At 57.4% G+C, this 12,500-nt stretch overlaps 1 protein-coding gene across 9 annotated transcripts in view; it reads right to left on the reverse strand.

The window, feature by feature from the left end:
* The window catches only part of EBF3 (EBF transcription factor 3), a gene marked incomplete at both ends in the record, with an annotated part of 115,032 nt that overhangs the window by 17,070 nt on the left and 85,462 nt on the right, over positions 1–12,500 (reverse strand). For all 9 annotated transcript variants that reach the window (XM_079728359.1, XM_079728358.1, XM_079728354.1 and 6 more), the window contains 2 exons: positions 10,817–10,943; positions 11,434–11,564. In XM_079728359.1, the coding sequence (XP_079584485.1) occupies positions 10,817–10,943; positions 11,434–11,564 (258 nt within the window). The remainder of the gene's footprint in view (positions 1–10,816; positions 10,944–11,433; positions 11,565–12,500) is intronic.

The following is a 12,500-nucleotide window of genomic DNA, read 5'->3' on the forward strand; positions in this document are numbered from 1 at the left end:
TAATTGGAAGTCAAGCATCGCCTCGGCCTCACGGGGAGGACTGTCTGGTATTCACACGCCCGGCCCAGTGCACAGGGACCTGCGCCATTCACCGCCGCCTGGCAGCGGACGGCGGCATTGTGATGTGACACCAGACTCAGAAAAGGGGACAGCACATCTTCCTTGTTCCCAAAATAATACCCTTGCCGACAACTGTTGGATTGCATTCAAACAATTCTGTTTACATACCTCAAAGAATGCACCAGATTACGGCTTTTATAGTCACGTTCAAACGACGTCTACGGAGCCCAGGCCGGCAGCTAAGGAAAACCAAGGCACGTGGCGTCGGATGCTCCCACTCCCCAGAGGGCTCGGCCCCGGTGACAGGGACCCCCGAGACACGCTCCCCAGGGAGGCAGGGGAGGGGCACCAGCCATCCTGCAACCCTCACCTCCCCCAGCCCGGCTGTTCCGGCAAAGGTAGCCCCTTCCCTCCACGTGTAAGAGAGTCTGAACAAAAGGGAGGGAGATGGTGGCCAATAAAAATCATCCTCAACAGAACAAAGAGCACAAACTACCCAGATGTCACCCTTCCTTTAAGAAAGAAAAATCAAGCGTGCCTGTGCTGTCGACCCTCTTAGAGATTTTGAGCGGGGAGGGGTAAAACCCAAGTGGGCAACAAAGCGCTCTGTGGAGAACCACCCGGGCAGTGGGTCGGCACACTTGAAACCCGCGTAAAATCTCCGTAGAGAGATAAGCTGAGAAAGGAGCTCTGGAAGTTCACCCCCTCCCAAGGCTGGAGGTGGCCCTGCTCTGGGAAGACCCCTCCCTCCCGTGTGCCCGAGGCAACCAGCCCCCGGGGCACACGTCCCAGGCCACCCGATCACATGCTGCTCCCGGAAGGTGCGGCCGTCACCCTGTGTCACAGCACCTGCCCTGCTCAGCGCAGGGCGCACAGTAGGTGCTCCATAGTAACAGATAAGGACCACGAGGACCCACAGGGCTTCTGGAAAATACCAAGCCAGTGGAGAAGGTATACTTCACTTTTGACTTGGAGAAGTCAAGGTGAACATGACGTTTCCCATGTATCCATGCGAGAACTTGTTCACGAATGTTTCACAGCAGCATCACTTGTCTTACAGTTGGCCCTCTGTATCCGCCCGTGCCACATCCTCAGCCCTGACCTCAGATACGAAGGACCACACTGTAAGGGACTTGAGCATCCACAGCTTTGGTCCTGGAACCAATCCCCGGGGGATCCTGAGAAGCAACTGTACCAAGGCTCCACCGACAGATGAATGGATAAAATGTGGTCTCTGTGTACAAGCGAAGACCCTTCAGGCACACAGAGGAAGGAAGCGCTGATCACACCTCCACCCGGGGGAAACGTGAGTGGACGAACCTGGTCACAAAGGACCCCATATACTGTATGATTCCATGCACGTGAAATGTCCAGCGGGGCAAATGCATAGATACAGGAAGTAGATTCGTAGTTGCCTGGTGGGGGGGCGGGGGGACTGCTGATGGATGCAGGGCTCCTTTTTGTGTAAGGAACTGTTCTTGACTTAGGTTAGTGGTTGCACAGCTTTGGGACTGTACTAAAAACCCCTTAATTGTATACTTTGGGTGAATTTTAGGCTGTGTGAATTATATCTGAATACAGAACAAAATTTTTTAAGTGAAAGTAACACCCCTAACCTAGATTAGAATGCATGTGCCAGCTGTGCCTATACCGAGGGAAAGGCCTCTCACGGCCTGAATACTGTCTGCGGTGCGTCTGGCATCTGCGTAAAAGAACGGAGGCCGGAACTGGGGTGAGCAGGCCCCCAGCTGTGAGGGGTGGAGCAGAGGGCGGAGGAAGAGACCCCCCCGTCCAGGGGATAAGCTGGCCCTCCTCAATGCCCACGGAGGCGTTTGTAACCCCTGGGTTTTCAAGGTGAACAAAGAGGAGAAGCAACATTCTAAGGCAGAGCCTTTAAAGGCGTCGCCAAGATTAATGTAAATATTGAAATCACAAAACAGAGTCTGTGAACACAGGATCCTGGTTTCGTCTCTCAAGTAAAACAGTCCCGCCTGACGCGCTCCCTCCATCTCCTCCACCCGTGGCGCAGGCTCTGCCGTCTGTCTGCGGACCCCCGACCCTGCTGCTGACGCGCAGGGGCGCAGCCCGCCGGCCCCAGCCCCCCGTCTCTGCAGAGGTGCTCCGCCCACAGACCCCACGGGGCCACGGCTGCCCCTCTCCTCGGAGACCCGAACAGCTCTCGGGACTGTTTCATTACGGTCTCTTCTCTTTTTCGTTCCCATCAGGCTCTGAGTCAGCTGGATCGGGCGCCGTACATCGGTCGAGGGCAGCCCAGAACCAGGCACGGGGCTGCCAGGGTGAAGCCAGCCTGGGGCCCCGCGAGGAACCCACCGCGAGCGCACCTACGAGACACAGCTGTTTTCCCGCCTTCTCTGCATCACCTGCAGAGTACCAGGCCCAGGCGGGCCTCGGGGAGACACTGAACGCCAGACACCACGGGTAAATTCCAAGCCACGTCGACACGAAGCCTCAGCATCCCACCCTGGATGCTGTGCTCGCCTTAAAGATCAACACTGTCGGCGGGTATTCTCTGAGTGCCGGAGGAAAGAAGGCACCAGGTGGGCGTGGCGTCAAGGGTGGTGAAGAGGAGGCAGGTGGCTGGCAGGTGGGCCCCCTGGTGCCACGACAGAGCGCACGCGGCCTGGGCCGGTCGCCAGGGTGTGAGGAGGGACCGTTGGCAGGTGGCTCGCGGGCAGGGCACGTGAGGCTGCGGCCCCAGCACCTCGCACACGCGTAGCTCACCTCCATGGTGGTAAAATGGGTCAACTTTGGAAACGACCTCCATTGTAACGGACAACAAGCACACAGGCAAACTGAGCGTCTTCAGCTTGGGGTGCACGGCGGCCGGACGCCCTGAGGGTCACCGAGGTCCTGCCGTAAAAGTACCCGAGGAGCAGCAGCCCCTGGGCGGGCTTGGTGCTTGTTCATCCCAAAGGGCACCGGGGACGTGTTCGCAAGGAATGGTGCCACGCTGGTCTTCAAAAGCGGGTGGAAGTGATCATGGGGGCCAAAGCATCTGGCTGATCACAGCGCCAGACACACGGATCCTGAGGATGGGCAGGAGCGCCACATCGCCGGGCCCCACCCCCTCCCATCCCCAGGGCTGAGGCCTGAAGGGCCAAGGGGGGTCCCTGGCAAGGGCCTTCTCCCGGGAGGATCAAAAGGGGTGAAAAGATGGGGAAGAAACCTGGCAGAATCCCCTCTTCACCCAGCCGCCCAGATGCCCTGACTCTGGTCCTCAGATGCTCCGGGTGGGAGAGAGTCAGGCCGGTAGAAGGCTGGGCCGGCCCTGCAGAGCTCACCCTGTCAGGCGGTAGGATTCCCGTGCGTGGAGGGCGTAAGCGAGGGCGGTCATGAGGGCGGGAAGGGTGGCGTCTGGAAGGCGGATGATGGACCCACTGCCAGGCTGCACCTTCGAGGAACTTCCCCCAAAGATGATTTACACCGACAGGTACAGAGATCTGCAGTGGCCTACTGTCTCGATGGGAGGTTCTGTATTTAAAATTTAACACGCTCTGTAATGCGTCTTCTACTAGAGCACGGGTGCCAGCCACGTGCACCCAGGTCCCTCCTGGAACCAAGTTATTCCACATGCTCGTTAAGAGCATTTGAAAACTTCTATGTATTTATTTTGGGGGGTGTAGCAAACAGTTCACATCACCGACGAAGAGGCTCCCATCTTCCGTTGTTTTACTGAAAAACCATTCTAAGAAAGTTCGAATGACTCAAGTTTGCATTTTCTGTAATGAATAAAAAAGGCCCAACTGATTCAAATGATACTTTTTTTTTTTTTTTTTTTTTTTTTTTTTTTTTTTTTTTTTTTTTTGCGGTACGCGGGCCTCTCACTGTTGTGGCCTCTCCCGTTGCGGAGCACAGGCTCTGGACGCGCAGGCTCAGCGGCCATGGCTCACGGGCCCAGCCGCTCCGCGGCATATGGGATCCTCCCAGACCGGGGCACGAACCCGTATCCCCTGCATCAGCAGGCGGACTCTCAACCACTGCGCCACCAGGGAGGCCCTCAAATGATACTTTTTTAAACGGACTTTTTCTCGGGTTCAGCCTTTAGGATCCAAGCCTCAGCCGAGAGCCTAAAGACCTTCCCAAAACAAAGGTTTCAAATGAAAACACGAGCAGCCCCTGGACCCCAGGGGCATCCTCGTCCCAGCTCGCACAGCCCCCGACAGCAAACCCCACTCACCCCGTCCGCCTCCCGCCTGGGCCATGGCCTCGCGCGCAGCCAAAGGGACGTGGTGGAGGAGGCCTGTGGCTTCCGCGACTGCAGGCAGCCAGGAAGAAAACAAGAGACATTTCTCTCCTGTTTCTACTCTTCCAGGGCCACGGGCTGGCGGGGGGGCCTATTTCTTCTCCTCTTCGGCAACAGAAGGCTCACAGGCTTCCTCGGTGGGTTCTCCGCTGAAACGGTGGTTCTGATGCTTCCCCTGGTCTTCCTCCTTGAAGCTACGGGACTTGCTCCTGCCAGGGTGACTCGTGGGCTCTGTTTTTACCCCGTTATCACTGCCTTCTTCTGCACTTCCGTTGATGCTGTTCACTCTTGTTGTGCTTTTAAAGGGTCCCTCCTCCATCTCCCTGCCACCCCACATCCTGTCCCAGAAGCAGCGCAGGCACCCTGACCAGCCAGAGACGCCAAATAAAACCCTGGACGGGGCCCAGTCCCATCCCGCGCCTCGTGCCCGGGGCCTCCCGGGTAGGGGGAGGTTAGCGGGCCTGTGTCCCCGCAACCACTGAGGGAAACCCGTGACCCTTTTGTCCTTTGGGGAAGACAAATGGTTGTCTCCTCTCTGCTGCGTTCTGTCAGGTTCGGTGCCGAGAGTCAATACCTTCACCTTGATGTGGAAACTTCGTGATTTATCAGTCGGTTCTCCTCCCGGGTGAGCACAGCCCCGCCGAGCACAGCCATCGGGCCGCGGGAAGAGCGGCCTGTGGTCACAGCACTTGGAAAACAACCAAAGCCCCTCCGATGACAGACAAATGTGTCTTGTTAGCAACTGCCCAAAAGCGCTTGACTTGTACTAATAACAAAAAGGCCATGCTGGTCACCGTGGGTCCAAAGACGAAGCACCCTGTCACCAGCCTGGTTGGGAAATTAGCAAATAATGTTCTTTTCCTTGATAAATGGGTGACAGCTCCCTCTCACCAATCATTTCTAACATTTTGATGCATGCCTGTGATCCCACTGGAGGAGCAGAAAAGTTTACTGGCCCTCAATTTTCAGATGATGAATGGAACTCCTCTAAATGTGCGATTTCTGTATGAGGTATAGTTCATTTTAAGCAATTCTAGTAAATGGGTGTCACTGATTAGGACAAATAGTCTACTTGTGCAATAGCACCAACGGTGTGTCTCATTCTCCCGGCCTCTGTCGAGACAGGAGAGGAAGGAAACAGCAGGGATCCCGGGAGCCCTCACCGCCCCATTCTTTAGAGGGACCCGGGACTGGATCTGTGCCCTCAGCACCCACTCAGCGAGCTGGCAGATTCACTAATCGTCATTTGATCTAATGCTGGGACCGCACTATGCAGAGGACACCGGCGGGAGGTGGGGCACGCCCTCCCTTCCTCTGTGGCCCTAAGGAGCCCCGCCAATGACCCCAACGATGACCAGCCGGTCTCCACGCCCAGGTCTGCACACCATCCCAGCCAGTGGGGAGAAATTCGCCCTCTGCCCCCAACACGTAACCAAGGACGAGCCAACGTGGCTGGGGCGGGAGGAGAAACTGCGTTGGAGTCGTGCATTATCTGAGTCGCTATCCCAGCTCTCTGATTCCGGACGGGCCCAAAGGTGGCCTGAGCTCAGCGTGTTCTTCCATATAACTAACCTCACGTGAAAGTGAGGCTGTCTATCCTCCAGGGGACGGCGGATCTCCACTGACACCATCCAACTGGCGAGCTGGGACCAGTGGAAGCCCTGGGCCTGCTGGGCGCCCGCGGCAGCCGGGAACGCACAGGTAGCAGCCGGAGCTGCCGGGCCTCACTGGCCGGGACAGGGAGCCTAGGAGTCACAGACTCCTGAACCCCAAACTCAGAACTCGGAACGGAGGTATCTCCGCCGTGTCCACCTCCGTGGTTAAGAACTTATAATCAAAATAATCGGTTGGTTTACATTGAAGGGGAAGGCATTAGCATTTAGTTTAGCGAAGTAGAAACAGTATGATTTGTGGAAGGCAATTAGGAATCATTTGCTCCGGGGATACAAGTAATTTGTTTGAAGAGCGCTGGCCTGGGAGAGAGCTGGCTGGAGCCGGCTGTGGTCGAGGGCGCCACTGACTTACTGTGTGTCACCATGCTGTTGACAGAATCACATCTGAACACTCACAAAAGAGCTTTACAACACTTCAGGAACGCCGGCGCCCTTCAAGGGGTGCGGTGAAGTGTGGGTTCGGTGGCAGAAGGCTGTGAGAGGATACGGTGGCCACGGGCGAGCCACCCGGTGCCGGGACAGCTCCCGAGGACAGGGCGGTCACCTCCTTGACATGTCGCCAGTCTTACGGCACAACGGGATTTAAAAAAACAAACCAGCCAACCATAAACACTGTATCGGGAAGAACACAAACAGTTAGCAGCTACTGGTTGAGTAATGATTTCGTGACTGAAATTGGATGCACGTCTTTGTGCAGAAAATGACCATTTTTATGTCCCCATGTAGTCAGTGCTTTGCAGACCTAAGACCGGCCCAAGCTCTGTGCCGCTCTGGCCCTGGGCACCATTGCTGCCAGCATCTTGTTTAGTAACCGGGTTGGCTGGGCCCGTGGCAGACAGCATGTTGATTCCTGGTAATTGGTGATATAATTCCTTTAATTGAGCAAAAGAAATCTCTAAACTGAGGGTGGGTCAACCACACATTTGGGCGCAAGAGGTCAACAGGAAGAGCCCCGTGGCTGCGTCCTGGTGTCCCGCGGAACCATGCTGGGACTCAGGCCACCACCAAGCAGCTCCAGCTTTTTTGTGTAATAGGAAAACCCTTCTGCCAAATGAACGTGTTAGGAAATCAGGGACACTCGCATCTGTGCATGAACACCTCACACTTGGAATGTGTCTGTAAAAGCGGTTTTCGCTCAAACGTAATTTCAATTAGAAGCATACAAATGCCAATTTGTCTTAACAAGTAACACCACAATGCTTACATTATAATTAAAAAAGAATTTCTTTTACTGCTCTTAACAATTTGATGTCTTTCTACTGGTGAAATTACGAATGTGAAACTGTTCAATCAGCCCTTACCACTGAGCTCCTCAGGTAGGATATTCCGGGACTATTTTAATTATTATTAAACAAGCAAGTGATACACTATTAGACAAATATTAAAAGAAGCATTACACTCAGTTATTAATTTGCACTGTTCACTTTTAAATGCAGCAAATATCTCATTAATTTAATTTTAGGTGCCCACCCGTTTATATTGCATTTTACAGTCCAGAAGGCAATTTACTATTAACTGGCAATTACATACAGAGTGATTGTTAATTCTGCTCCTAAGTGCTAGCCGCTTGAAAATTGTTCTCTCTCTCTAATTTTTGACCTTCTTACAACAGGGGTGAGGCACGCTGGGAATACAAAGGACTAGTACGGAAGAGCTGGACATGTCATTGTGACTCATTCTTTTAATTCGCCGTGTGCTAATCAACTGCACTGCCACTGCTTCCCAAGGTAATTGTCTCTTTATAGTAGTTGAAAGCAGCAGGCAAAGGGGCCTGGATGGATGGGCTTGGCCTGCCCCACCCCCCACCGCCTACGCCCACTCTGGGTTGACTAATCGGGTCTGGTTCTGAAGACTCTGGTGCTTCTCAGATCGCCGTACACGGATCACTTAGGCCGTTGCCTTTGGCTGGGGGCCGGGTGAGGGGGCCCTCCTCAGCGCTCTGGTTCCTCATCCCCAGGCCTGGCGGCCTCACCCCGAGGGTTCAGTGTGACGGTGTCCGCGCAGCCTCCAGGCCCGGGGATGCTGATGGGAGCCAGGTGCCCAGGGGACGGGGCCCTCCCCGCAGGGGCTGCGCCCGTGTCCTGCCTGCAGAAGGGCTGGCTCAGCTTTCAGAGGGAGAGCAATTCCCAATGATTGCTTCTCTGTCCCATCAATTTCAGGGCAACGCAAATCAGACAGAAGCTTCCAGGTCAGACAGGTTATGACCCCACCTTTCCTCTGCTCCCTGGGAGTGTAGGCCCCCATATCCCTTACGTGCGTTTGAAATGTATATTCCCGTTAATGACGGGGGTGTGGGGGAAGGCCGTAAATTAGCCCCCGCGGAGAGGCCAAGCTCACTGAATGGCTTCATTGAAAGGCCCGTTCGTGGGAGAACTCCTGATGGAGGAAACCCCATAGCCTTGGGCAGCCGGGACCCTGAACTTGGGGTCCAAGAAGCCCCATCAGCAGGGAGGGGTCACGGCGTCGGCTGCAGGAATGGAATATGGGCGTCGGGACGCGGGTGTCACTGGAACAGACTCGGGGACACCCACCGCCCTGCGGGCACGAGGCCTCCAGCCAAGGAAAGCATCCTGCCCGGCCGAGGGCAGCGGGCTACAGAGAGCGCTGCCCCACCGCAGCCCCAGGGAGGCAGGCCCTCGGCCACGGGACCCCCGCTGGCGGCGACGGGCGGCCCCCTGCCCTCGCGCCTTCCCCTCCAGCCGCACCCGCGCCCGCCGCGATGCTCAGCACGGGGCCCTTTCCTGCCACGCGGGCCACCATCCTCAGTGGCCAACCGTGGGGTGAAGAACCAGACCTTCCTGCTACTGTGTCTCCTCTCAAAAGAGTCGCTGCTGCTGACGATAGCCCGCCGACCTCGGCACCAAAAGCCCGCGGGTCAAGAACCCGATGTCAGGGGCAGGGCCGGAGGCGCCCGCGGGGGAGTGGCCAGGAGGCCAGAGAGGCTGACAGGGACGGCCGACTCCCCGTCCATCTGGGGCAGAGCCATCGGTCCCACCACGTACGGACACGCTCACCGGGTGCCTGACCCAACCTGGCGCCCACACGTGGTCTGGCTCCCAGCCGCCCGGCTCATAAACGTCCCCTCCTCCGAGAACCCAGACCTGACGGGAGCCCGGGTCACACACGGCACCGAGGAGAAAGCTGGACTCGGGGGTCCCCCCAGGTCCCTAGGCCACACCGGGTGGAGCCGAGCAGAGCGCCCAGGACCCCAAGGCCTGAGTTCACAGCCAGAGCTGGACGGGCACCCACAGGCCGTCAGGGGCCCTGCAGAGACGGCCCAGCGCTGCGGGGAGCCTGGCCCCCACCTCCCGGGACCTGGCGGCCGCGGCGGCCACGGGTACAAGCGCTCACAAGTGCCCCGACTTCATAACCCGCTTCTGTGCGGCTGTATTTAACACGCGGAGGCCTCACCAGCTGGGGGCACCGCCCCCCTCCATCTTGCCTCCCGGGCTCACCAGGAGGCCCGGAGCACCTGCCCGGGAGCGGGCCGGGACGTGCACCCATCGCGTCTGCTCCGCCCTCATCCGCTTGGCTCTCAGGCAGCTCTGGGCTCCATGGGGCACAAGCTGGTCCCACGGGAGGAAACGGCCCCTAGCATGGGGCAGGGAACCTCTCTCCCCTCCTAACCACGTGAGGGCCGCTGGGGGCTGGAGAGGAGACGGCCTCCCCGCATCAAGGGCCCCGGTGTCACTGGCAGCCCTGGCTGCTGAGGGTGTGGGTGCCTCTGGGGACAGCAGCCCTGGCCCTCTGCAAGGACCCAAGCCAGGCACGGCCATAGGAGTGACACAGGGCCTGCTGGAAAGTGGTCAGTGGAAGAATTTACATTTTGCATCTCACGCTTCCTGACAGGGGTGAGTGAGTTACCCCTTCTCCCTCTCCCAACCCCAAAGTGGAAGGGACCTCGTCTCCACCCTGTCACCCACCCACTGGACAGAGGAGAGGCCTGCATCCCAGGGGGAGGCCAGACCTGCCCCGGGCATCCTGCAGCAGGCGACAGCACGTGGACAGAGCCCCCGGCTCCCAGCCAGGCTCCCGCACGGACCTCCCCCACCACCCTGACCACGCGAGCACGTGGAGGCCACTCTGTCCAAGAACAAGCCCTCGTCCCCTCCACCCTCGTGGGGCTCAGCAGGTGCCGGCCACCCCCAGAAGCACGTCTCAGAGGTTACAGCTTCTGCAGGTGGCAGGACTAGAGGTCCCAATGCGCACAAGCCGTATGGTCACTTACGGCCTTTCTCAGTAGCAACCTCAGACGCATGGTGTTCTCCAAGCAGCCTGTGGGCAAAGCACTGCAGCAGACGACTTTCAGAGAGCAAACGTGGGACCTCAGAGGTGACCCTTCCTGGTGACGTCAGTGTGTCCGAGACCCTCCCAGAATACGGACCCCCTTGAAGCAGCAGTGCGGTGTGGGGTGTGAGGCCCCAGGCCCGGGGCAGAGACCCGCTCCCGTTTACAGGGGGCGTGTGACCTCGGGTACGCAGCCTAACCTCTGGGACCTCGCGGGGCAGCCACCCGATGGAAGCAGGAGGACTGTGGTTACCGACAGCTCCCACCACCTTGCTTTGCAGGCGAGATGGGAGGCTCCACGGATGGGGGGAGGGGCCCAGGTCACCTGGCCCGAGCTGGCTGCACCTGTCCATAGCGTCACACCATGTGGAAGAGGATGTAGAAACTGCCCCCGAATACACCAACCGGAGGGCCACAGGGGATCGCCCGTCCTGACTGCAGAACCCATGCAGGGGGCCCCCGGGGGCCGAGAGGCCCTCCTTGGGAGGAAGCATCTACCGATACACCACGAAAGTTGGAAATGTGAACTCACCGGTGTAGACAAACCGCCCAGGAGCACCTTTACAGAACTGCTTGGATTTGTAGGACAGGGTGACTTCGACGACTCCAGGAATGTGCCTCGGTGGGGTCTGGACTCGGATGGCGTGGGGAGTGATCAGCTATAAAAACCACACAGGGAAGAGGCTTTCAGCGGCGCTGGGTGTAAGAGGCGGACACTTGCCAGTTGGACATAATTACCAAAATGAGCAAAAATTGGACCATCGTCTTGGAATGTTCCCTCTTAGCTGTCACCCAGAGACTCGGGACCTACAGTTGTGCTTTCAGAAAAATATCTGCAAATGATCCCGGTTTCAGTTTGCAGGAAAGGCCACAGGGCATCATTCATATGAAAATCACCACCATATGTCTCCTTAAACCTGCTTCTAGTAATTCTAGCACTAATTGTTCCAGGGCACTCAGGGACCTCCGACGCCAGGCTTGAAACCCCAGGGCTGCGGGGCAGCGGTCTGCACCCGCCCACCGGAGGAGCCCCTGCCACGGGCGCACCGTCGGTTTCAAGGGATCTGGCGACAGGATGCACCATCGACAGCACGTCCGACGGTCCTCGGACAAAGCCGCGCCGGACGCGCACCGACCCCGCGGGCTTACCTCGCTCCAGACCAACATCGTCCCGAAGACGACTTGGAGCCCGTCAAAGAAGTTGTCTCCGATGATGATCACGGTCGCTCCCCCCGTGGTCCAGCCTTCACTGGGACTGATGGCCTTGATGCACGGAGTGGCTGCCCGCACAAGACAGAGAACGCAGACCTCAGAGCCCGCCACGCTGCCGCCACGCTGCCGCCACGCTGCCCACCTCCAGCCACGCCGGGCGGGGCCAGAGAGAGGCGGCCGCTCCTCTGGGCGGCACGCAAAGGGCAATCGTAGATCAGCACGTTGATGTGTTTAAAGCAAACTCTTAAATGTTTTATAAAGCAAAGGCCAAGCCACGGAATACCAGTGAGTGAGGGGAAAAAATGGCTTGATGTAGCAAATTATGTTTCAGGGCAAATATGACTATTACAAATGATTAAGCATCGCGTGCATGTGGCACGTCGATTTATCTGCTCTGCGGTCCAGATCTGAGCAGAGTCAATCAAAGGCTGATGAGGGAGACGGAAGAGCAAATGCCTTGCATTTCGATTCCTCATAAGCAGCTAATTGGGTTGGGTTTTTTCATCCGCGAACTTTGCCTTTTGGTTCAAAACTTCATTTTCCTCTGTCACTTCACAATTACTACTTTTCATTTTTCATCAGGAAAAAAAAAATCAAAAGCACGATATTAATACTTTTGTCAAAGGTACACATTTTACACCTAATATTGTTTGTCGACAGGAATCCCCAGCCGCTGGCCTGACCTCCCTTTGTCTGGGAGCGCTCACATTTGCATGAGTTATTACAATGCTGCTGCGGCCTGGCCCTGCTGGGGGAGGGGAGACAGACAGCGAGGGCGGGCACAGGGGAGCGGGACCAGGAGGTCCAGCACGGTGCTCCCAGCAGCCCTGCGAGCAGAGGCCTGGGCTGAAGGCTGCAGCCTCACGGAGGCCGGCTTTGTCCTGGCCTTTGATCAGCAATTCTTCCACGTGATGTTGGGGGACCTTCTCTAGCGCCTCTGATGGCCTGTCACGGGCAGAGGTCCCACACGGGAGGAGCTGCCCGTTACTGGGGAAGGGCTCCGG

This window comes from Hyperoodon ampullatus, assembly GCF_949752795.1.
Source record: "Hyperoodon ampullatus genome assembly, chromosome: 1".
Taxonomy (NCBI): Eukaryota; Metazoa; Chordata; class Mammalia; order Artiodactyla; family Ziphiidae; genus Hyperoodon; species Hyperoodon ampullatus.